Below are 27,576 nucleotides of genomic sequence, written 5' to 3' on the forward strand. Positions count from 1 at the left end.
CCAGACACAATCTTCTAAACAAGTCAAGGTCTGGAAAAATATTAAATTTTTAATTGTGTGTGTGCGTGCGTCTGTGTGTGCGCTGACACACAGATGCTCTAATGGGCGGGGGGGTGGGGGTACAGTGGCGCAGTCGCCTCACAGCTAGAAGGTCCTGAGTTCGATTCTCGCCTGGGATGTTGTGGGTGCTGGAGTTGTCACCCCCCCATATCTTCAGTGCCTACTGCCCAGGTGGGTTATCTCATCGAAAGGGCCTTTCTGTGTGGAGTTTGCATGTTCTCCCCGTGCTCCCCAGGGGGTTCCTCCGTATATAACCCCCCCACTAAAAACATGCAGAAGATCGTCATCGTCATCCGACCAGTGACGACAACATCCGAAGTTGGTCCCCGGGCGCCGGAAAGAAAAAGCGACCACTGCTCCTGGCCTGCCCCCCGGAGGAAAGGACAAGCCTGGATGCGTCAAATGCAGAGGACAAATTTCACCGGCCACCATCAGCATGAGTGTGTGTTTGTGGCCGCATGCATGTGTTGAAGTGTTCATGTGACAATAAAAGACGGGCTGCCGTCTGAAATCGTTTTTTTAATGAGTGTGCAGCCGCTCTCAGTGAAGGCTGGTCATTTGGATGGATTTGTGTCATTTGCGATTGAGTTATTTAGGTTATGAATGCTTGTTCTGCTGGACCAGAATGCATTCAGCGGCACTATGATTCCATCAATCAAGTTATGTCAGTGCACTACGTACTACACATCAACATCAACACATCGTACTACAGTGCACTGCGTACTACACATCAACATCAACACATCATACTACAGTGCACTGCATACTACACATCAATATCAACACATTGTACTACAGTGCACTGCATACTACACATCAATATCAACACATCATACTACAGTGCACTGCATACTACACATCAATATCAACACATCATACTACAGTGCACTGCGTACTACACATCAATATCAACACATCATACTACAGTGCACTGCGTACTACACATCAACATCAACACATTGTACTACAGTGCACTGTGTACTACACATCAATATCAACACATCGTACTACAGTGCACTGTGTACTACACATCAATATCAACACATCATACTACAGTGCACTGCATACTACACATCAACACATCGTACTACAGTGCACTGCGTACTACACATCAACATCAACACATCGTACTACAGTGCACTGCATACTACACATCAACATCAACACATCGTACTACAGTGCACTGCATACTACACATTAACATCAACACATCATACTACAGTGCACTGCATACTACACATCAACACATCGTACTACAGTGCACTGCGTACTACACATCAATATCAACACATCGTACTACAGTGCACTGCATACTACACATCAATATCAACACATCATACTACAGTGCACTGCATACTACACATCAACATCAACACATCATACTACAGTGCACTGCATACTACACATCAACATCAACACATCATACTACAGTGCACTGCGTACTACACATCAACATCAACACATCATACTACAGTGCACTGCATACTACACATCAACATCAACACATCATACTACAGTGCACTGCGTACTACACATCAACATCAACACATCATACTACAGTGCACTGCATACTACACATCAATATCAACACATTGTACTACAGTGCACTGCATACTACACATCAACATCAACACATTGTACTACAGTGCACTGCATACTACACATCAACACATCGTACTACAGTGCACTGCATACTACACATCAACATCAACACATCATACTACAGTGCACTGCATACTACACATCAATATCAACACATCATACTACAGTGCACTGCGTACTACACATCAATATCAACACATCATACTACAGTGCACTGCGTACTACACATCAATATCAACACATCATACTACAGTGCACTGCGTACTACACATCAACATCAACACATCATACTACAGTGCACTGCATACTACACATCAATATCAACACATTGTACTACAGTGCACTGCGTACTACACATCAATATCAACACATCATACTACAGTGCACTGCGTACTACACATCAACATCAACACATCGTACTACAGTGCACTGCGTACTACACATCAACATCAACACATCGTACTACAGTGCACTGCATACTACACATCAACATCAACACATCATACTACAGTGCACTGCATACTACACATCAACATCAACACATCATACTACAGTGCACTGCATACTACACATCAACATCAACACATCGTACTACAGTGCACTGCGTACTACACATCAACATCAACACATCGTACTACAGTGCACTGTGTACTACACATCAACATCAACACATCATACTACAGTGCACTGCGTACTACACATCAACATCAACACATCGTACTACAGTGCACTGCGTACTACACATCAACATCAACACATCATACTACAGTGCACTGCATACTACACATCAATATCAACACATCATACTACAGTGCACTGCATACTACACATCAACATCAACACATCGTACTACAGTGCACTGCGTACTACACATCAACATCAACACATCGTACTACAGTGCACTGCGTACTACACATCAATATCAACACATCATACTACAGTGCACTGCGTACTACACATCAACATCAACACATCGTACTACAGTGCACTGCGTACTACACATCAACATCAACACATCATACTACAGTGCACTGCGTACTACACATCAATATCAACACATCATACTACAGTGCACTGCGTACTACACATCAACATCAACACATCATACTACAGTGCACTGCGTACTACACATCAACATCAACACATCGTACTACAGTGCACTGCATACTACACATCAACATCAACACATTGTACTACAGTGCACTGCGTACTACACATCAATATCAACACATCGTACTACAGTGCACTGCGTACTACACATCAATATCAACACATCATACTACAGTGCACTGCGTACTACACATCAACATCAACACATTGTACTACAGTGCACTGCGTACTACACATCAACATCAACACATCATACTACAGTGCACTGCATACTACACATCAACATCAACACATCGTACTACAGTGCACTGCGTACTACACATCAACATCAACACATTGTACTACAGTGCACTGCGTACTACACATCAACATCAACACATCATACTACAGTGCACTGCGTACTACACATCAATATCAACACATCATACTACAGTGCACTGCATACTATACATCAATATCAACACATCATACTACAGTGCACTGCGTACTACACATCAATATCAACACATCATACTACAGTGCACTGCATACTACACATCAATATCAACACATCATACTACAGTGCACTGCATACTACACATCAACATCAACACATTGTACTACAGTGCACTGCGTACTACACATCAATATCAACACATCATACTACAGTGCACTGTGTACTACACATCAATATCAACACATTGTACTACAGTGCACTGCGTTACTACACATCAATATCAACACATTGTACTACAGTGCACTGCATACTACACATCAATATCAACACATCATACTACAGTGCACTGCGTTACTACACATCAATATCAACACATCATACTACAGTGCACTGCATACTACACATCAATATCAACACATCGTACTACAGTGCACTGCGTACTACACATCAACACATCGTACTACAGTGCACTGCGTACTACACATCAATATCAACACATTGTACTACAGTGCACTGCGTTACTACACATCAATATCAACACATTGTACTACAGTGCACTGCGTACTACACATCAACACATCGTACTACAGTGCACTGCGTACTACACATCAATATCAACACATCGTACTACAGTGCACTGCGCGGGACATTGGCGTTTAAAAATACAACGCAGAAAGATTTTTCACCCTTTTGCATTTTTCATCCTTAACGAGCCACCTCGCCGTGCGGAGATGCTCACAGGAAACGATGGCGTTTGTCGCTGTAGAAGGAAAAACGCTTCACATAAGCGCTTGTCTGGTTCTTATGAAAAATGAATAAATACCTCAGACATACGCCTCCCTGGAACAGAGCATTGTGGTGGGCGCCGTACATGTATTTAAAAAACGAAGAAGAAAAAACGGCCTGTGAAAAATGTGTAGGAATGCAATATTCATTCTTCATTTCCCTCTGAATAGATTTAATATTCTATGTTTAGGATGAATTATAGATATTTTAAAAGCAGAGACAAGATGGAGTGACCCCCACCGGACCGGCGCCGCCTGCTCATCATGCCGTTAGGATTGGGGGTTGGGGGTCGTACAGACCGCGGTCATGTTCTGATCAAAGACAATGTTCCATACTTTTCTATTTATTAACATGTCTGTTGATTGTGGACTGTCTTGTGTTGTCTGTGTTTTATATCCTATGTATCCTAACTGTGCTATGGACCCCTCTGAGCTGAGTCCTGGCTCCTGAATGAAGTCTGTATTGAAAATTTAATATTAAGACTTTCTCCTGAAGTTCATCTTGACCTTTGAACTAGGAATGCACCGATATGAAAATTTTGGCCGATAACCGATATTAACCGATGTCGATGTGATCTGTATAAAAACACATTTCTATGATAATAAAATTTTGTACCTACTGAAAAACACATGTAAACACTGAATTTGAAAAAGTTATACATTTCTTTATTTCAAAAACATTTGTAAAAGCGCATAAATCATAGATTTACTGCATTATTTCATCTCAATGTGAAGAATTTGGCTGATACCGATAACCGATATTAACATTGCAACATCGGACCGATACCGATATGTTAAAAAATGACTAACATCGGCCGATACCGATATGATTGCCGATATATCGTGCATCCCTACTTTGAACCAGCATTTCGACAAACACCCTCCCCTCACCAATACAGATGCAATTCTTGAATGCAGGGGTGCAGCTCATATGGGGCAGTTTGTGCTGGTTGTTTAATGCTATAAGAAAAGATGTATGACAGTGTTGTTTTTCTTGTTCCCTCTCCAGAGTCCTGATCTGCACCCATTCCAACAGTGCGGCCGACCTTTACATTAAGGACTATCTTCATCCATATGTGGAAGCAGGCAATCCACATGCCAGACCTCTCAGGTAAGGCCTCATGCCAGACCTCTCAGGTAAGGCCTCATGCCAGACCTCTCAGGTAAGGCCTCCACATGCCAGACCTCTCAGGTAAGGCCTCCACATGCCAGACCTCTCAGGTAAGGCCTCCACATGCCAGACCTCTCAGGTAAGGCCTCCTCATGCCAGACCTCTCAGGTAAGGCCTCATGCCAGACCTCTCAGGTAAGGCCTCATGCCAGACCTCTCAGGTAAGGCCTCATGCCAGACCTCTCAGGTAAGGCCTCATGCCAGACCTCTCAGGTAAGGCCTCCTCATGCCAGACCTCTCAGGTAAGGCCTCCACATGCCAGACCTCTCAGGTAAGGCCTCCTCATGCCAGACCTCTCAGGTAAGGCCTCCTCATGCCAGACCTCTCAGGTAAGGCCTCATGCCAGATCATATTTGGATCATAATACAATGCAATTCCAAATGCACTTTTATTTTAAAAGTAGCCACACAGTGAGAACAAAGAAAGTGAGAAAAAATACATCATGTATTGGGAAAAAAAGTGATGGATCGATTTAACACATTCACTGCCAGCCATTTTTTTTTTACTGTAGGTAGCTTCTGCCATGCCGTTTTTTGAGGATTCTGGCTCATTTTACAAGAGCCGAGGATAATTTTCTGCTTGGACTTTGTGAACACGAAGTTCACAAAAGTACTAATAGAATGTGTGCTTTCTCTGTCTAAAAGAGTTAGTTTGTAGAGTTAGTAGTTATGTAGATATTAGCCGTTGAGTACAGCATGGTTTGAGCGTCTGAGACAGGAAGCTGAGATAATCGCAGTTTTGTGAAATTCAATCAAACAGGCAGAACAGTCACTTTAACCATTTATTTTTGGCATCAGTGAGAGATCAGACATCTGAACAATATAGTTCTGAACACCCTCTCCTTTAAACTCCTCCCTCCGTGGGCGTGTCTGGTGGCGTTTGTCACAAGCCAGTTTCTCCTGCCTGTCTGAGCAGTGAGCAGCCTCCCTCTCTGGCGGCCCCTCGTCGGCGAGTGTGGCGAGTGTGGACTGTGGATGGGACTCAATCGTTTCTTGGATTTTCGGTTGAGAGCTTTGATGAAGCTTTGTGCGATTCTAGGCTTTATGCTGCCCACCCAGTCTATTTTTGGAACCCCCCACCGTTGTGCGCCGGTGTGCAGCAGCGTGAAAGCATTTTCGCCTACAGTATGAGAATGAGGCTCGTTCGTTTCTGGGTTTTCGGAATGCGTGCGATTCTGGCCTTTCTGCGGGTGTTTCAAAGTGTGTTTCACCCATAATCTATTATGCAAATTTGCAATCCCCCACGCCAGCACCGCTCTCGGTGTGCTGCTGCTGGCGCGGCCGCTCTCGGGCGAGTCTGGTGACTGATGACTGTAAAATCGCCAAGCCATTTCCTTGAGAATGGCTTGCTCCCGCGGCTGTTTTTGGTTGGCTTTCTCTCTGTCGGGAGAGCACTGTCGCCACTTAGTTGGTCGGTAAAATAGATTATACACATTCAATACTTCCAATATTTTTATAGGAGACGGGGGGAGCGTTGATCCACGCCCGACCGTCAAAAAAAAAAAAAAAAAATTTAAGACGAGATATCTCGTCTTTGGCACTCAACGGTTGGATTCTGTAAGACGAGATATCTCGTCATTGGCAGTCAACGTGTTAAGATGCATCGAGATGCATCGATAATCGTAATCGAATCGAATCGTAGCCCTCTGAATCGTAATCGAATCGTGAGGCCAGTGAAGATTCACAGCCCTATCCTGTAGTGGAATTCAAGATTCAATCAATGTATTGCCATGTCAACATAGGTGATATGAATTTGTCTTGGTTCACTCTCAGACAAAAAGACAAAGACATTATTATACCTACTCTTATTGTGATGGCCCACTGGCACATGCTGACATAAGTACAATGCTTTTCGAAAGGTACACATTCACTGGACAAACTACTTCAAACTACTTCCACCATCGAGTGTTTAGGCATAATGAAAGCGTCATGTTATCGGCCTGTCATATCGGCAGAAATTTTCATTTTGGGCGGATGCTGGTGTTTCATTTTAAAGCCTTTATCAGCCGATACGGATTACGTACCTGAGGTGTAACACGGAATATGATGAGAGAATGATAGGTGTTTCTGTGCCTCCCCTCCCCTCTCCTCCCCTCCCCTCTCCTCCCCTCCCCTCCCCTCCCTCCCCTCCCCTCCCCTCTCCTCCCCTCCCCTCCCCTCTCCTCCCCTCCCCTCCCCTCTCCTCTCCTCTCCTCCCCTCCCCTCCCCTCCCCTCTCCTCCCCTCCCCTCCCCTCTCCTCTCCTCCCCTCCCCTCCCCTCTCCTCTCCTCCCCTCCCCTCTCCTCCCCTCCTCTCCTCCCCTCCCCTCCCCTCCCCTCCCCTCCTCTCCTCTCCTCTCCTCCTCTCCCCTCTCCTCCCCTCCCCTCTCCTCTCCTCCCCTCTCCTCTCCGCCCCTCCCCTCCCTCTACAGGGTATACTTCAGGAACCGCTGGGTGAAGACGGTGCACCCGGTGGTGCAGCAGTACTGTCTGATCTCCGGCACACAGTTCACTTTCCGGATGCCCGAGAGGGATGACATCCTCAGGCACCGCGTGGTGGTGGTCACCCTCAGCACCTCCCAGTACCTCTGCCAGCTCGATCTGGAGCCTGGTGAGTCACACGGATAGTTGGCCAACTCTAGTGTCGAAGCTTATCTCCCAGTACCTCTGCGTTATATATACTGTGTGTATGACATGTATGTGTGTGTATATATATATATATATATATATATATATCTCAAAACAGAAAACGATTAAAATCGTAAATTGGCTGAAAAAAAATCTGATTTTTATTTGAGGCCCTATCGCCCAGCCCTAGTCCCTGCAGATCCTCGCAACAGCCCTGTGTCCTGTCGAAGTGTCCTTGAGCAAGACACTCATCTGTCATTCGCTCTGGATAGAAGCTTCAAATCCCTTAGATATATGGCTGTAAAATGCAACCTGGACTCACACACGTAAGCAGAATATAAACACCTAAACATACACACACACGTGGGGGTACTCAAGAGCGTACAAACCTGCACACAGCCCAATGGCTACAGCCTCATGGTTACTTTGGTCATCCCCAGTGACTCTTGATATCCGGTCTTGGCAGGAGCCCTGGCATTTAGAGAAGGATGGAACTCATTGAAGTTTGGTGTAAAAAGATCCTGAAAACAAAGCAATTTGTCAGCGCCGCCTAATAACCCCCTGTAATGTGTGAGCAGAGGGGGCTCTGCCTGTTGCTTAGGAACACCATCTGCCTGCTTTCTATAAAGCACTTTCACATCATTAACCCCTCCTCCACGCCTTCCATCTCTCCATCTCTCCATCTCTCCCGCCATTTACACTCGGATGAAAATCGCAGGGAAACGAGACGTTTGGGAGCCGGTGCGCCTACTTAGCAACGCTAACATATCTCCTACTGTGAACACACAGGTGTGTGAACACACAGGTGTGTGAACACACAGGTGTGTGAACACACAGGTGTGTGAACACACAGGTGTGTGAACACACAGGTGTGTGAACAAACAGGTGTGTGAACACACAGGTGTGTGAACACACAGGTGCCCCCGATGTGACGGCCAGGCTCTTAGCGCCTTTTTATTTTGATGTCTGGTCGCCGCGGGGTACGGTGGCGCAGTGGTAAGCGCTGTCGCCTCACAGCTCGAAGGTCCTGGGTTCGATTCCCACCTGGGACGCTGTGGGCGCTGGAGTTGTGACCCCCCCCCCCCCCCCCATATCTTCAGTGCCTACTGTCCAGGTGGGCTATCTCGTCGAAAGGGCCTTTCTCTCTGTGTGGAGTTTGCATGTTCTCCCCGTACCCCCCAGGGGGTTCCTCCATACATAACCCCCCACTAAAAACATGCAGAAGATCGTCATCCGACCAGTGACGACAACATCTGAAGTTGGTCCAATGATGGTCCAATGAAGGTCCCCGGGCGCTGGAAAGAAATAGCGACCACTGCTCCTGGCCTGCCCCCTGGAGGAAAGGACAAGCCTGGATGGGTCAAATGCAGAGGACATATTTCACCGGCCACCGTCAGCATGAGTGTGTGTTGTGGCCGCATGCATGTGTTGTAGTGTGTTCGTGTGACAATAAAGACGGGCTGCCGTCTGAAAATCGCCTTTCTTTACGGACGAGATATGGGATCTGGAGTGAGTGTGTGTGTGTGAGTGTGAAACAGCCCTTTCACACACATGATCTGGGAATGGTGTGGTGGCTCAGTGCTCGTGACTGGTGCCTGGTGCCTCGCAGCAAGACATTTCCAATTTGGATACCCAGCCCTTCCCTCTCTTGACCTCCTTGACCAAGGTGGTTTCATGGGGTTGACTTACCTGGATGGCTCCCTGAAGGAGTGACACCTTGTGGTGGTCGGGGGGGCTTGCATCCCTCAATGAGCACAAGAGCTATACCGCTAGGGGCTTAGTCTCCTGGTAGGGTCACCCAGGTTGGTCAGTTGTAGTAGAGAAAACACGGAAACAGCATTGCTACCCTACATGCCAGTAGGCATAAAGGGCAGTAAGTAAGTTACCTGGATGGAGGTTTTTACATGGACTCTGGACTCCCAGGTCACTACAGTAGTGACCTACAGTACACTAGGGGTAAAAAAAGAGACAAGCGAAGGTGGGAATGTGAGTCTGGGTGTGTGAAGTGAAGGAACTGCCTTTTAAACATGAAACAATAGCTGCTTTCACACAAAGATTGCGCAAAATTGCAGTTCAGAAGGCCGGCAGCCTCGCCACAGAAAATGCTTTCACACACAGCCAAGCAGCACCGCCACATTCCCGTCCTGGGCTGTGCTTTCATTTCCAGAGGGAATATCCTCAACCAACTCGCCACAGACAGCTATAGTCCTCTGAAGCTTATTATTATATCCGTTAATTTGACCTACTAATGTCAACATCGTTTGAGCATAAAGCCTAACCTACTTACTAGGCACGGAGCATTCCTCCTGGCGCCCCTGCAGTCATGATTGTATAGGCTACTTTTTTTTACTTTCACTCCTGTCTTTCTTGCTGCATGAGGTGATTTCCCCTGCAATTTTTTTTATGAATGAGCTGACCATTCGCACCGTTCCGGCTTGCCGCTCGTACGCTTTCAAGTGGAGGCGGGTTGCCTGGTAACTCGGCGCTGAGACTAGGTCCACTGGAGGAACGAAAGGAGTACAACAATTACCCACCAACCCGCGTTCACATCGGAGGCGCGGATCCTATTTTTCGTGCATTTTAGCGGCTTTCAAGGCCGGTGTGAAAGAGCCTAATGTGTCTCCTCGCCTCCTCTTCTATGATCTCTTTCTTCTTATCCCCCTCCTCCTCTCTACTGTCCAGATGCACCCACATCATTAGCATCATTAGCCCAATGACAGAGAGCAACCACACAAATGTCATTTGGACTTCTGCTTCATAGAAAGGTCCCCCGAGGCGGCCGGCTGGGTCCCCCGGCCAACCATGAAGTGGCACGTTCCTTCACAAAGACCCCCACCCCCACCCCCACCCCATCTCTTTAAGTGGCACGTTCCTTCACGTCTGTCTGCTCACCCTCACAAAGACCCCCACCCCACCCCCACTCCATCTCTATTCCCTGCCTGGGGGAACAGTCTTCTTTGTAATGAGCCATGTACATCATTTCTGAGCATTATTTGGCCATTGCGTGTTCATTAGGGTGGAAGTAAAACAGCGGGCGGGCAGGCCGTGGCACATTAGGCCTGCTACAGGACATTAGGCCTGCTACAGGCTACAGGCTACGCTGCTACAGGCTACGCTGCTACAGGCTACGCTGCTACAGGCTACAGGCTACGCTGCTACAGGCTACGCTGCTACAGGCTACAGGCTACGCTGCTACAGGCTACAGGCTACCATGTACGGGAGAGGTCAACACATGTGCCTGGCTTCAATAATTCACAATGTGACATAAGGCACTGAACATACAGCGCTCAGCGAGTTTAAGCCATGTCAAGTCCCTCAACTGCATCCTGGAGTCATTCATATTCTATACCGTGACAGAAAAAACCCAGGGGAAAAAGCAAGCCTACACACCTTTTTCGCAGAGATTTATTTTTTCTATAAGAGTATATACTGTATATATGTATATATATGTATATATGTGTATATATATATAGTATATATATATATATATATATATATATATATATATATATATAATATGTATATATATATATATATATATATATATATATATATATATAGTACCAATTGATGGTCCCTCTAATACAGACGAGGGTAACTGGCCGCATCCGCCAGTTACCTGGAAAAGTCAAATTGTGACCAGGAGTTGACATGGAAGCCTTTAATAATATAGACGTCAATAACAAAAAGAAAAGATTGTTTTTGAATGACAGAATTGGAGAGTGTGAACTAGGCGTTAGTCTGATCATTTGCATGAACTTGATATTGGATGACGAGTCAAGTGTGCACTTTAGTGGCAGTCAAATGACACTACGTTGATTTGAAGCCATATTCATTGACCCGATGTTGCTTTCTTGTCTGTTTTTGCAGGACTGTTCACGCACATCCTATTGGATGAGGCAGCCCAGGCCATGGAGTGTGAAACCATCATGCCTTTCGCTCTGGCTAGCAAGACCACGCGCATCGTGCTGGCCGGGGACCACATGCAGGTAAGAAGCCCAACGCCTAGCTACACTAGAGCTCCGTTCAAGAGGCTTCATTGACATTATTGATTCTCTCAGGGCAGTTAGTATTCTCTCCTTATTAAGAATAATCAGATTGTCTAAAAGAGCCGTGTGGGGTCTTTGGTTGACTCTAAGGCTTGTGGGGTGTTTGGTTGACTCCGTCTACATTACAAAAAAAAAGTCATTTAGCAGACGCTTTTGTCCGAAGCGACTTACAATATCACATTTTGTCAACAGTACAGAAAACAACTATGCAACACAATCAATGACAGCCAAGATATTTGGATAGACTAGCACCATGTAGGAAGTAGTTTGAGAAGGAATAAGTAACATGTAGCATTTGTAGGTTTGAGAAGGATAGATAGATATATATATCTTTTTTTTTATTAGCCTGAAAAGGTGAGTTTTTAGTCTCCGCTGAAAGATTGGCAGCGATTGGGCCTTTCTGACCGAAGGGGGGAGCGGGTGGAGGAGCGAGGCCATCTGGACGGGTGGAGGAGCGGAGGGCCTCTAAGGCTTGTGGGGTGTTTGCTTGACTCTGTCTAAGGCTTGCAGACTTGTGTCCAAAAATGAACCAAACCGATGGGTTGGCAGGACAGACTCAACATGGCCCCAGATACTAGATGTGACATCAACTAAAAGAAGCAACTCTATTGGCACTTAACCACAGATTAGACCTGGTTCTTACCTACTTCAGACTCAGAAGAACGGGTGGCAGCTGCGACAGCACTCCGGCGTTGGACAATACTCCAGCCACACATAACAAACAGAAACTCACGTCAGTCAAGCTTTCTAAGCCGGCACTTGGAATGAAAGTCGTTATTTCCTCCTTCACCGGATTTAAGACAGGATGCACAGGATTACCAACGGCCAGAGACGAGACAGAAGTCTGCCCGACACTAATTGTTTTAATTAATTTGTGTCTCCCCACTGTTTCTAGGAGAAAAACGTACCAAAAAAAAAAACAGAAAGAAAAAAGAATGAACAACTCAATCTCCAGACTGTCTATCTGTCTGTCTCAGGCTCTTTCTCTCTCCCTGCATCTGTCAGTCACTCTGTGGCCCAAGAGGAGCTTCTTTCTTTGTCCCTTTTTCCTCGCTCTCTCCTGTCTGCGCTCCAGAATGGCTGTTCTTGACTTTTCATCTCTCTCTCTCTCTCTCTCTCTCTCTCTCTCTCTCTCTCTCTCTCTCTCTCTAACTTGCAGCTCAGTCCGTTCGTGTACAGCGAGTTTGCACGGGAGCGCAACCTGCACGTGTCGCTGCTGGACCGCCTGTACGAGCACTACCCTCCCGAGTTCCCCTGTCGCATCCTCCTGTGCGAGAACTACCGCTCCCACGAAGCTATCATCAAGTAGGTGTGGGCAGCGTGGGAGGGCAGAGGTGGCGGGAAGAAAGACACGAGGGCTAGAGAGGATGCGGGAGGTGAAGGGGAGAGGTGGAGGAGATGAGAGGACAGATGGAGGGAAGGTGGAGGAGATGAGAGGACAGATGGAGAGAAGGTGAAGGAGATGAGAGGACAGATGGAGAGAAGGTGAAGGCGATGAGAGGACAGATGGAGAGAAGGTGGAGGAGATGAGAGGACAGATGGAGAGAAGGTGAGAGGTGAAGGAGATGAGAGGACAGATGGAGAGAAGGTGAAGGAGATGAGAGGACAGATGGAGAGAAGGTGGAGGAGATGAGAGGACAGATGGAGAGAAGGTGAGAGGTGGAGGAGATGAGAGGACAGATGGAGAGAAGGTGGAGGAGATGAGAGGACAGATGGAGAGAAGGTGGAGGAGATGAGAGGACAGATGGAGAGAAGGTGGAGGAGATGAGAGGACAGATGGAGAGAAGGTGAGAGGTGGAGGAGATGAGAGGACAGATGGAGAGAAGGTGAAGGAGATGAGAGGACAGATGGAGAGAAGGTGAAGGAGATGAGAGGACAGATGGAGAGAAGGTGAAGGAGATGAGAGGACAGATGGAGAGAAGGTGAAGGAGATGAGAGGACAGATGGAGAGAAGGTGAGAGGTGGAGGAGATGAGAGGACATATGGAGAGAAGGTGAAGGAGATGAGAGGACAGATGGAGAGAAGGTGAAGGAGATGAGAGGACAGATGGAGAGAAGGTGAAGGAGATGAGAGGACAGATGGAGAGAAGGTGAAGGAGATGAGAGGACAGATGGAGAGAAGGTGAGAGGTGGAGGAGATGAGAGGACATATGGAGAGAAGGTGGAGGAGATGAGAGGACATATGGAGAGAAGGTGGAGGAGATGAGAGGACAGATGGAGAGAAGGTGAGAGGTGGAGGAGATGAGAGGACAGATGGAGAGAAGGTGGAGGAGATGAGAGGACAGATGGAGAGAAGGTGGAGGAGATGAGAGGACAGACAGGGGGGAAGGTGAGGTGGAGGAGATGCTTTGAAGCAGAGGAGAGAGTCAAAGTTAGGTGAAGGAAATGAGTTTGTGGAGAAGAGGCACCTGAAAGGATGAGAGCAGAAGTGACTGTAGAGAGACTGCAGAGAGCGTGATTGCCCACGGGGATTTGAAAGTTTGGGAAAATAGACAGGGTCATTGAAAGTGCTTGTTCACACATTCAAGCATCTTTTTAATTGTTCTCAGTGAGCTTCTTTAAAGCCTGCTAGTTCCCATTAAAATCCCGGTGTTGTAACAGTAATTAACCTTGATCAATGTCTCAAATTATGCTGTGTTGCGTCCTTGAATTTGAGGCAATTGGGCCTTCTCCAGAGGTTTAAATGATTTCAAAGTTCTGCTGAATATCATTTCACAAACATTTTCCACTCTCTTCCTGCCCCCCCCCCCCCCCCCCCCCAGCTACACCTCAGAGTTGTTTTACGATGGGAAACTAATGGCGAGCGGGAAGCAGCCCTCCCATAAGGACTTCTACCCTCTGACCTTCTTCACGGCCAGAGGAGAGGACGTCCAGGAGAAGAACAGCACAGCCTACTACAACAATGCAGAGGTATCCATTAGGAATCCAGAAGGCAACTGGGATTTAGTACTCCCCTGTGCTTGAAACAAAACGCACAGCCAGAGGTTAAAGGACAATACCAGTGTTTTGAAGTTCATGCCAATCATCTCGGTTGTCCCTCTCCATTCCGTTCTTCCTGGTTTGTCAGCAGCACACAGTCAGCAGAGTTGGAGATATCAGGGCTCGGTGTGCTTCCTTTCATCAGAGGCCATTTGCTGCCATTTGAAATGAAAATGAAATGAAACTGGACAGACAAACCCCGTCTTTATTTCGTCACAGACGACACACCATGCCTGCACTCACGTTTCAGCCATCCTGGCTCGTCGTTCTCCATGGTCACTCAGGCCACGAGCGCTTTGCAGCTGCAGTGAAGCGCCGGGGGACTAAAGGTCTCGTTATAGTCGAGCGAGGCTTGTTAAGGCTCTCGACGCCATTCTCCGTGGATGTGCGCATACTTAAAAAATAAAAATGAACAATAACAGCCACCCTCAGAGCAGACTCCGCGCCTCGAGCAGAACCTCCGTTGTGATGCGTTGTCTCCGTCACAACGGAGCGCTTTGCCAGAGGAGGAAACGGGAGCTCTCCGTGAGAAGGTACACACTGCCCATGTGCTTATATTACCCAGATTATTATGAATAAATAATCAACGCACTTTGTATCATTAATCATTTATGAATGATACAAATTGATTATGGGTAAAGCCATCCTTTAAGTGTCCTAGTGAGCCCTCTCCTCCCGTGCTCCGCCCCCCTCCAGGTGTTTGAGATCGTGGAGCGAGTGGAGGAGATGCGTAAGAAGTGGCCGGTGTCCTGGGGCAAGCTGGACGAGGGCAGCATCGGCGTGGTGTCGCCCTACGCCGACCAGGTGTTCCGCATCCGCGCCGAGCTCCGCAAGAAGAGGATGCATGAGGTCAGCGTGGAGCGCGTGCTCAATGTCCAAGGTGAGAGGAAAAGTGTTAAAGCCCCCGGAAACGCAAATTAAATGTGTGTTTTGAGTTTGTCACACCACGGAAAACTGTTATCAACCACACAGCCAAATTTGTACGATTTAAAAATGTCCCCAAGTACCGTATATAAAATGAGGTTTCAAAATCATGAAAAACTAAGTGGTTCTGAACTAACTTGATACATTCGGATGCATGTTTTGAATTTGCCACGTAGAGGCACTTCAGCCTGATTGGTTCACGGAGCTTATTGTGTCATACTGTAAGCCCACTTCAGTTCACACTAGGGATGGGCATTTTAAGCAATTTAAATAGTCGAGTACTCTCCTTCTATTATGAACGAGTGCTCGAGTACTCGCGCGGGGGGGGGGGGGGGGGGCTGTGTGATTACTATGGTAATGACTGAGCAGGGGTAATCTGCTGTGTATCGGGCTGTTCACACATAACGTTTGCATTTTTGCATGGAAAAGCGCTACCTGGAGCATTTTTGTCAGGAGAGGGACTGACTGTGATATTAGGTGACGCTAAGCTAACATCTAAAGCCTACCTTTAGACAGTATCTCCGATGGTTGGATTAGCGCTTTGGAGCAGACAATTTGTGAAACAAGCGAAGGCATTTGATTTCCAATACATGTCCATTGTTGCTGAATAGTGATCACCATGATGCGATTGTCTCCCAAAAAGTGATTCTTTCTCCACATTTCTTGTGACTAACGTTATGGGAAACGACAGTGTAGTCAGTAAACTAGTGCAACGTTTTGAATTAGTTTTATCGGGCGTGCGCTATGAAGAAGCGTGCTTCTCATTCGGGAGAATATCTCCAGCCACCATTTTCGGGAAGAGCTGGAAAACTTCCGGTTAAAACTTTCAAAATAATGTTACTTAAACAAAAGTAAATAGCTTATTGATGCACGTTGGAGGAGAAAAAGTATTTCAATGAATGAAGCAGCATCCTTGTATCAAAATACTCGTTGTGATGTTATATGGCGTGAAACTGTGGCTGTAACGCATTACTCAAAATAAATAAGGTTACAATAAGCATTTTATTTTGAAAGCAACAAAGCGGATGACGTACTTGGTACATTCTGGCTGACTTGACGCCTGATAGAGTTTAGTCACAAGAAACCCAGGCGTGTTCGTTGAATGGGAGGGAAACACAGCGAGACCGGCCGTGCAGTTTGCTGCTGGTTGCTGCCAGATCCACATGACGATGCGTGCGTAGATCTTCTACCATTTTTAAAGGGGTGGGGAGTGGGGCGAGTACCCGAACAGCAGAAACGTTACTCGAATACTGACGTTATGAACGAGTGCTCGAGTACCCGAGTACTCGCGCCCATCCCTAGTTCACACCCAACATCAGAAAATAGTAAAAACACTTAAATGGAAATATTTAGAATTTGGATTGAAACTAATGTTCACTACTTTTAGATGATTACATAAGAGACCCTAAATGACATAGTTAACTTAGCAGGTTTTTGTGGATGTGGGTATTTCTACCCGCATTAGCGGGAGCGAGTCCTAAAACTCGGAAGTTAGCATCATCGCCTGGTTCCCTCAGCTGGAAGTCAATGGCATTTTTGTGTGGGGATTTTGGTTAGAGGCCTGAAATGAAGTCTGTGGTTAACAAAGATTTATGAAACGGCCACCTTTGTGCTCAGCAGATGATCTACACAAATGAACACCACTTTTACGATTTTTGTCAAGCTTTTCTGAAAATCTCGCTGAACACAAATATCTCCGTTTCATAAATGTTTAACCACAGACCTTATTTCAGGCATCTAACCAAAATCCCCATACAAAAAAACCCCCATCGACTTCCATGCGATGGGGTGGCCTACAAAAAGACGTCATCCCTGCGGTCTGTTATTGGTAGGGGTGCACCGATCACGTTTTTTGCCACCGATCACTGATTGCCGATCGCCTATGGGAAATATCTGCCCGACCGATCACCGATTACCGATCACCGATATATAAACTCCTCAAAGAAAGTTTTGGAAACGTTATTTTAGGTCGATTATTTCTCCCCTTTAATAATACCAATTGGCATTGTATTTTATATCGTTGGAAAGCCTGATTAGTGATGGGGCTTTTTTCTTAAAAAAAAAAAAAAAAAAAATTATATAAAAAAAATTGCCGATCGCATATTTGAGGTCAAAATCGGCCGATACAGATTGCTTGCCGATCGATCGGTGCACCCCTAGTTATTGGTATTGATATGACACCCAAGTTTCAGGTCCCCCCACCCCCCCACCCCACCCCCAGTCTCTCCTCTGCTCCAGCAGTTGCTCCCAGTGGCATTGCATCCAGCTGCTTTCCACAGCTCGTTAACTCCCTCATTAATCACACAACACACGCACACGCACACACACACACACACACACGCGCACACACACACACACACACACACACACACACACACACACACACACACACAGAGGCACGCTGCTCTGTAGTTAGTGTTTAGGTTCTGCATTCAACACACAAATGATGATGTGTGGTGATGTGGTCCTCAAACAGCCCCGGGAGTCCAGTGTGGAGAAGACGAAAGCATTGTTCCCGACTCGTCCTTCCTCTAAATGTGTTGTTTTTGTTACGACACGTTTACAGAAAACTCTGAGTTCTTTTTCTGTCCCCAGAGCTCAAAACAACACTGTTGAAAATGCAAAGTGACACAGTGGCAGCTTATATAAGGCTCTTCATCACTCTCGGGTTGCAGGCGGTGTGCTAGCTCGTAGCTCATGTTTGTGAAGCCAAGGCGGAAGTAACTTAAACCTACTGATTTCAAATGGCCTGCAGGGGGGGGGGGGGGCGACTCCACTGGCTGCCAAAGAAGTCCAGTTACATGGAAGTGACGGCGCTACTTCTCACTTAATTTATGGCCCCAATAAACACTTTCCTAATGACTTTATGATCTCAAGCGCCAGTTTCAAGTCTTTGTCAATACAGCAGGATGTTCATTTAGTCAATTGTGGTCCCATTGGCTCCAAATAACCAAGATGGCGACGGCGAAAATGCCACCAACCTCGAGGCTTCAAAATGGGAGTCCCAAAACCAACGGGTGACGTCACGGTGGCCAGGTCCATGTGTTTAAATACGGTGGTGTGTGGTTGGTTGCAGGTAAACAGGTCCACGTGTTTAAATACGGTGGTGTGTGGTTGGTTGCAGGTAAACAGTTCCGGGTGCTGTTCCTGAGCACGGTGCGGACGCGGCACACCTGTAAGCACAAGCAGACGGCCATCAAACGTAAAGAGCAGCTGGTGGAGGACTCCACGGAGGACCTGGACTACGGCTTCCTGTCCAACTACAAGCTGCTGAACACCGCCATCACCCGCGCCCAGTCCCTGGTGGCTGTGGTGGGAGACCCCATCGCACTCTGCTCCGTCGGCCGCTGCAGGTAAGCAAGATCACACCGGCGTTGGGTTTATCAGGGGTCCAAACGCTGCAGGTGCTGGAGCCCTGTCGTTGTTCTTTTGCTACTTTAGGCTGATGTGTACCTAAGGCCTAGAGCTAGCACATTTAAAAGAACTCTTAATTCCATTTAGATCATCATATAGTCTCAGGCATGCTGACCATCCAATCTTTTTCGTTCCTAGAATTCACAAAGAAATTGGACGTCGTGCATTTAAATTTAAATCTCCATCTGACTGGAACAATTTGCCTCGCTCACTTAGATCTATCACATCTTTTCATTCCTTCAAGGCATCTCTCCTCACTTATCTTCAAACAACCTGCTCCTGCTTCTAATTATGTTTGAGATTTTGAAATAACTTGCTCATGATACATCATGCATGTAAATTCACCTTATCTGGGTATGTGTACACTTACAGTATGTATTCCCACTGTATATATTATGCTATCTTTGGGGACTAAGGGGTTGGGGAGTGGCTAGGCCTGGGAGTGCTTCTTATGTGTATGTATGAGTGTATTTGTATGTGTATGTATGAGTGTATTTGTATGTTTGTTTTATGTAACACCTCTTTTCTTTCTGTATATTTGTGCTAAGGACCTCCTCGAAAACGAGATGGTTCATCTCAAGGGGTTTATCCTTCTAATAAATTTGAAAATTTCCTGCATAGGTTTCAAATTGGCCCTTTCACCAAAAAGAAAGAACAAAACGATTAGCCAGATGGTGGTGCTCTAACAAGCAAACATAACACTTTGGTCAATAACTCCTGCACCGTAAGGCCTACAAACAAATATGTCTGCCGTTCTTCTGTCATTCCTTTTGTTATTAAATAAAAAGTAAAGCACGCACAGCCACTTGGTTAGCAGATGCAGGACAAACAAATGATCATCAACAGGTAAAAGAAGTAGAGTCCGGACACTGCGTAGAGACTTCTCCCAATACATGTATTGTATTTACGTTTCAGTCGAAACGACCACCTTCGGTTGTATAGAGAAGCCTGCTCCTGGGCATGTTCAGCCACCTTCGGTTGTATAGAGAAGCCTGCTCCTGGGCATGTTCAGCCACCTTCGGTTGTATAGAGAAGCCTGCTCCTGGGCATGTTCAGCCACCTTCGGTTGTATAGAGAAGCCTGCTCCTGGGCATGTTCAGCCACCTTCGGTTGTATAGAGAAGCCTGCTCCTGGGCATGTTCATCCACCTTCGGTTGTATAGAGAAGCCTGCTCCTGGGCATGTTCATCCACCTTCGGTTGTATAGAGAAGCCTGCTCCTGGGCATGTTCATTGTCTTGAGCCAACGGCATGTGATATCTTATGAAACACTTGGAAAAACCAGAGCATGTAATTGTCCATTTAGTGATGTCTTCCACAGTCCACTGAACTTGGGTTCAGCCTGGGATATTGTTGGAAGAATCTGGTTTTCATCTAAGTCACCTATAGCAGTTGAAGAAAACACAGTTATCAACAAAACATCCAGTTGCCTAATGAACTAAAGACCAAGACATAATTACTTGGACAAAATAGTACTGTGATGAAACGTCCCTTTTGAAAGACAATCAGATTTTTTTTAAACATATATCATTGTCAAATATACTGTTAATTTATTCACTTTTAGAACTCCCTCCCCTGATATGTGAAGAGTGTCTTGGAAGGTGCTATATAAATCCAATCAATTATTATTATTATATCTGAATGTTTTTAAGGTGGATACATATATACATATATTATATACATTCATGTTGACTTATATAAGGACATAATGTGCGATCATACAACACATACACAGGCACACACACACATATAGGAGGAACACATAGTACACAATACACACAGAAATGCACAACACACACACACACACACACACACCATTTGAATAAGCCCAGGGGCAAAATACAAAATATTCAGAGATGTCACCCTCTCAATGGAGTTGAGGCAGAACACACTGTTTCATTCATGTGCTGCAGCTGTACAGTCATTTCTGTTCCACTTATCTTATTATGGGAGTAAACAGACACATACGCTCATGTTAAAATGAAGCTATTTAGAGCGCGCGAGCACCACTCGGTGCCTCTCCTCTTCCCACTGACGAAGCCTATCCGTTAATCCTTCCATGTGCCCCCCACAGTGCACAGTGACTCCAATAGAGCTGGAAGTCAACTACTGTATGATTTATTAACGGGTAGGGTTGTGCCGATTGGTGATCGGATCGTATATTGCCGACTCAATGGCTGAAATGACGATTGATTTTCCATAGGCGATTTCGATCGACCCCGCCCCCCCCCCCCCCCCCCCCCCCCCGTGTGAGGCTGCTCCCTGACCCCCCCCCCCCCCCCCCCCCTGTGTGGCTGCTCCCTGACCCCGCCCCCCCCTGTGTGGCTGCTCCCTGACAGCAGAGATGCGACGCAGCAGTTTGACTGACCAGAGTGTGTTGATCAGTAACCTGAATGACACTGCCAAATGGATGTTGATCAGACCAGACCATTAAAGTCCCTGGAAACCAGAAATATTTTTTAATTATTTAGCATTTTGAGTTCATCACATCACAGGAACCTATGTTAATAAGCCACCAGCCAAATTTGAACGATGATGAACGTCGCAAAGTATATAAATTTAGGTTTGACAGTCATGGCAAAAGTCATGATAATCAATTAGATTTTAGAGTGTATTTTCTCCCGCGGACTGTGTGGGCGTGTCCCGTCTGCAGCAGGGAAATTTCCCTCTCTCTCTCTCCTGGAGGAGACCTCTCTCTCCGTTAACGGAGGGAGAGAAGGAGAGAGTTAAAAGTTACAAGAATTACAAGTCTCCCCGCAGTCGCCCGTCCCCCGATCCATCTCATCTTCTCTTCTCATTCTCCACATGCCATGTGCAAAACTCCTCTGTGCTCAGCTCCATAAGAGTAACGTTATATATGTAGATGTAGGCAGGCACAATGACCCATCAATAAAACGTTGTTAGAAGACCGTAGTTTTGCGCCGCTGTCAGTCAGAGGCTGTAATTAATCGTCCTACGTGTCCGTCATGCAGTGCTGCGGGGGAAGTTGAAACAATCCATTCCAGTCTGTCCAAACTTAATGTTGCTCGAAAAGAAGACAACTTTACTTCTTTGTTAAACAGCAGCTTTATTGGCGACCGCCGCCATGTTCACCATGAACGTCTCGTACCACCATAACAACCTCCCCCCGGAAACCACTCCTTCACAACAAAGGTTCCTACTCACTACTCGATACACCATAACATGTATACAGAGGCAATAATTATTATTTCTCACATTAGTGACTGTAACGTAACACTTAATACCGATCTAATCTTAGTATGAGATGCAGGGAAATGTATTATAGTAGCCGATGTGTTTAGAATTGCATTGGCACGTTGTCCAGACAGTCTTGCTATAGCATAGCGTTATATTTTCCATGTTTGTTATTATTTAAACTGCCATGAGATTTGCGGAGATGACGGTGGGGATGAAAGTGGCTGTGTGGGGCGAGGCTGACTTTTAAAAGTCTGTAGGCTACGTGTGTCTATGTGCGACAAAATCACTGCATCTCATGTTGTCACCTTACCAACGTTACTCCGAGCCGATGGTGAGCAGGCAAGACAGTGTGAAGAAAGAGACGGACTGAGACGCAGAGCAAAGCACAATCTGCAATCAGACCTTACTAACGAGGCTCAGCTGGCTCACACACACACACACACACACACACACACACACACACACACACACATCACCGCGGACACCAGAAACATGTCAAAATATTCACCTTATTCTTTGCCCACACATGGACGCTTCCGCATTACGTCATTTTGTAATAGTATTTCCGTTTTGACTTGCCAAAAACTCCGCAGGCAAGATGGCTGCGCACAGTCCGCTCCTAAAGTGACAAAATTACTCCCCCATAAACTAACATATCTTGGCCAATACGTATGTAACATACAAAATAAAACAACCCGTAATATCTTAATTTTATGTAGAATGCAGAGGACATGTAACTGTTTAGTTAAACTTGCATTCCAGGAATATTGTGCTCTTAAAATGACGTTAGTGGAGTGGACGTTAGGTTGCGCACCTATGTTAGGTTGCGTAACCTATGTGCGATTCGAAATAACGCATCCGAGATAGAAACGTTATGAATATAGCCACGTTATAAACAACAAACTAACGCTGGTGATCCGTATGGAATCAGTGTTACTCGAAATGGTTAACGGTTATATCAATTTGGTCATTCAGTGGCATTTTACTGCCATATAACATAACTAACTAGTGGCTAATATTATTAGCCACTAGTGGCCTTCGCAACTAGCACTGAACCGGAAGAACAAATACGTTTGCGTTGAACGCGGAAGAGAGAAAAAGTGGGCGTGGTGAATAAGGTGAATACAGCAGCAGCATCCATTCACTGACAAATAGTCCGAACCCCACACACTCACTGCTGCGCCACACATCTCTCTGCAAGTTGCCATCAGCGTCCACTGACACACACACACACCCACACTGTCTGCCCACGGGGGGGTTGCGCGCTTGCGATGACATCGTGCATTGGCGATGTCAAAGGGTGGCGATTGGACGATCTGACTGAGGTCAAGATCGCGCAACTCTATTAACGGGATGCTGCATGATTTCTAAAAACCCAATCTGGAATATCGACAAATCCAAAGGTCTTCGCGTGAGGTGCGACGATATTGAATTAATTTAAACAAGTTAGAAATGTCATCCAAAAGTGAGAAAACTCACGATGCCCAGAGGCACGCCTGCACCAGCTCTTTGTGTTAATGATCTGTGGAGAATGCTTTGGGAAGATGGTGAGGGAGCGCACTGACATGTTGGAAGTGTTTGTGAGTGCAACAGAAAGCGCTGATGTGGAAAACATTTGGGACCGTCGGAGCATTCCCATTAAAGACAAGTTCATCTAAAAATATTTCTGTCCCAAGTTTGCTGAGAAACATTTGAGTTTGTCTCCTCAGGATTCCGTATGTCAAACTGTAGGCTCAGACCAGAAGCGTCATCACTCGTCACTGGTTGCTCCAGGGGGCGGAGCATTCAAGCATCAGACATCAAGTTCGGTTGTGGCCAATATATCAAGTTTGTCGTTTCCGCAGACTTTTTTCTTCATTTCTTTCAGGTAACGAGCACGTATTTCAGAACTGATTTCGCCATTGAAGTCAGCTCGTGTTTCAGTCACTCAGTGGCATTTTTGAGAAATCGACTGAGAAGGTAGAAGCCACAACTACCGCAGCTTGGGATTTACCATAGATACCTATACAGTGTACATATGTAGGCTATACATCTATGGTGGGATTTAATAGGAACTTGCGCTAATTTGCATAGAGTTCAGCTCTGCTCAACTTCACCTCATCGCTCTGGTCGCTGGCATGGCCGCTCGTCGACCAGCTCACAACGCCTCTGCTGTGAGTGTACAGTTCCAGTAAGACGTCTAAGCTTACAGCTCCAGTAAGGTTTGAGTTTGGAAACACAACTCCCGTGCATTTCCACTGGGACACTATGAGGCCATTTACACCTGGCATTAACATGCGTTTTCTGCCATCAGATTGCAATCAGATTGTATTTTATCACTTCAGCCTGATTCCATTTACACCTGGCACTAACATGCGTTTTGGGTGAACAGATTGCAATCCGATTGCTCTCCAGCTCGAACGTCATCACGCGCGCGCCCCCTGAACGTGTGCATGCATGTTTGCATACATGCACAGGGAAATAGAGGTTATTGTTAAGCTCAAATGCACAGTGAACGTCCCCTTCACCTGGACAAAACGATGGCCGATCACGCAGCACTGCATCTATTTCTTTATCTGTTTATTGACAATGACACTGGGTCCGAGACACACACACACACATACATACGTTTTCCGTGCATGTCATTAGCTGTAACCACCTGTGTTGCGTTCAGGTAACATCCTAAATTACATAGTTATACAATTGAGAGCATAATTTCTCATTTATATGAAAGGAAAATGAGGGGGAAAGGGTTCGAACCCTTTCTCCCTCATTTTCCTTTCATTTTTCGCTCCTTTACCAAAGGAGAAGTGTTGATATAAAAGAGAAATTATGCTCTCAATTGTATAACAGCGTAATTTAGGATGTTACCTGAACGCAACACAGGTGGTTACAGCCGTGGCAAAACCTCCGCAGCAAAACTTTGAAGCAACGCTACGATTGTTGTGCAAAAGCGGAGCGGGGGAGAGATAGATAATTTTTAGCCGGTCCATGGTGACAGGCTGCCTGTGTGTGTGCGCATCTGGCACAGCGGCGAGATGAGGGCACACACCGGTGCGGTGCTGCCGGGGAATTGCGTTCACGTGTGCACGCCGTCACCGACTTCCGAAGATTATGTATTTCCGTATGGTAGTTGCTGAATGCGTTTTGAGAGGACGCATTGCATTTACACTTGTGTTAAATGTTGTCATAATGCGTCCCTGACCACCTCCGGAGGTGGTTTGGCCGATCAGATTGCAATCCTTCTTCAATGCGTTTTGGGGGTGTTTACACCTGTACTTTCAAGTGATAAAATACAATCGGATTGCAATCTGATGGCAGAAAACGCATGTTAATGCCAGGTGTAAATGGCCTCTAAGGTTGCACCCCTTTGCTTTTTGTTGCCTCCTCGCTTTTATTTTCTTTGCTGCGTTTCCCCTCCCTTCACCTCCCGTCACCTGTTTTCTTTACAAAGAGACTTGATCTCTAGCTTTGTTACACTGCCAGCAACCAGAGCATACGCAGGCATCCAAACAAAGACAATAAAACGCCCCTTCCTCCACCATGTGTCTGTTCCCCCTCTGCAGGAAGTTCTGGGAGCACTTCATCTCCATCTGCCACGAGAACACCAGCCTACACGGCATCACCTTCGAGCAGATCAAGGCCCAGCTGGAGGCGCTGGAGCTCAAGAAGACCTACGTGCTCAACCCCCTGGCCCCCGAGTTCATCCCCCGCGCCCTGCGGGCCCGGCTGCCCCCCGTCCCGCCCACCTTCCACCCCCATCACCACCAGCACCCGCAGCACCCACAGCATCCACAGCATCCACAGGCCACCTCCAGCAAGCCAGGGCCGCAGCCGCCACAGCAGCAGCAGTCGCCCCCCAAGGTAAGGTGTTTTTGAGCAGGCAGAGACAGACAGAGACAAGGTAAGGTGTTTTTGAGCAGGCAGAGACAGAGACAAGGTAAGGTGTTTTTTGGGCAGGCAGAGACAGACAGAGACAAGGTAAGGTGTTTTTGAGCAGGCAGAGACAGAGACAAGGTAAGGTGTTTTTTGGGCAGGCAGAGACAGACAGAGACAAGGTAAGGTGTTTTTGAGCAGGCAGAGACAGACAGAGACAAGGTAAGGTGTTTTTTGAGCAGGCAGAGACAGACAGAGAAGCTGAGGGAACAGCTGTTTTCAAGCTTTAGATGTTGCAGGTGGGTTGGTCACGTTGCTGGAACATGCAAGGTCAGTTTGTGGAAATGGTTAAACAAGTTATCAGGAATACATTGATTGCAGCCTGCTTTCAGAGAGGAAGAAAGCGGCATAAAGCCTATTCAAGTGCCTCAATTCAATTGCCAGAGCAGGAGATGAATTTACCTTCATTTATTTCAGTGTGAGAAATTAAAAGAGCAGCGTTGTTGTTGTTGGGATGTGTTGTTGTTGTTGGGATGTGTTTGTTGGATTGTGTAGCCGGGGCTGAAATGTCTCTGCGTGTCTGCGCCGCCTGCCCCGAGGTAAAGGTTAACCAAATCACCACAGCTGCCAACCTGCTGCCATCACCTGCTGAGTCTAATGAGCTGCCACACACACACACACACACACACACACACACACACACACACACACTTCCTCTCTCTCAGCAGCAGCCATTAAGGCTGTGCAATAAAATCGATATGGCAATGTATTGCGATATTTTTTCCCGCGATACTCTATCGATATTTCAGAAAAATATCATGATCTATCCTCCTAACAGATCATCTTATCAGAGGCCCCGCCTCCTCTAAACACTGCATATTTAATGAGGGGAGAGACAGCACATAGAGAAGCCCCATAGAGGCTGCATTTGAGGTTGTTGTTTTTTTTGCAGCAGAATATTCATAAGCTTGTTTTATAGACTCATGAGACATGTTTTAAACAGCTATAAATAGCATGGAATGGGCCCTTTAAACAAAAGGCTAGTTTATTACAGCACTCAAGGTCGCTTTCCCACTAGTCTCGCTGGCCAGCCTCCTCTCCCTTCCGTCCGAGGAGTCTGGCGCCGCAGGTCTCCATAGTGGGATTGCGATGGGCGGCGCTTAGCGGCAGTGCCCTTGGAAAATAGTTTCAAACAATCCAACTTGCCGTTTTTAGCGTGTAGCAACGAGCTAGCGTGTAGGTTTCTGCCGTTAGCTTGCTAGCTAGTTAGCGTTGTTGTTTTCACTGAGGCGGCAGGGCACTATTTACAGCGACACACAGGGAGGAGGGAGCGGAAGCCGCTCTGATTGACATGGTCGGAGCCAATGACAGAGCTTGTAATAAGCCGGGAGC

The 27,576-nt window shown here is 46.4% G+C and overlaps 1 protein-coding gene across 1 annotated transcript in view; it reads left to right on the top strand.

The window, feature by feature from the left end:
• helz (helicase with zinc finger) overlaps positions 1–27,576 on the top strand; it is an 82,530-nt gene that overhangs the window by 38,835 nt on the left and 16,119 nt on the right. Inside the window, exons 17-24 of the mRNA XM_083655657.1 lie at positions 5,003–5,104; positions 7,573–7,751; positions 11,639–11,757; positions 12,977–13,122; positions 14,579–14,726; positions 15,492–15,675; positions 18,844–19,072; positions 25,875–26,172. Of these exons, the coding sequence (XP_083511783.1) occupies positions 5,003–5,104; positions 7,573–7,751; positions 11,639–11,757; positions 12,977–13,122; positions 14,579–14,726; positions 15,492–15,675; positions 18,844–19,072; positions 25,875–26,172 (1,405 nt within the window). The remainder of the gene's footprint in view (positions 1–5,002; positions 5,105–7,572; positions 7,752–11,638; positions 11,758–12,976; positions 13,123–14,578; positions 14,727–15,491; positions 15,676–18,843; positions 19,073–25,874; positions 26,173–27,576) is intronic.

This window comes from Poromitra crassiceps (genome assembly GCF_964638095.1).
Source record: "Poromitra crassiceps genome assembly, chromosome: 19".
In the NCBI taxonomy this organism is placed as follows: Eukaryota; Metazoa; Chordata; class Actinopteri; order Beryciformes; family Melamphaidae; genus Poromitra; species Poromitra crassiceps.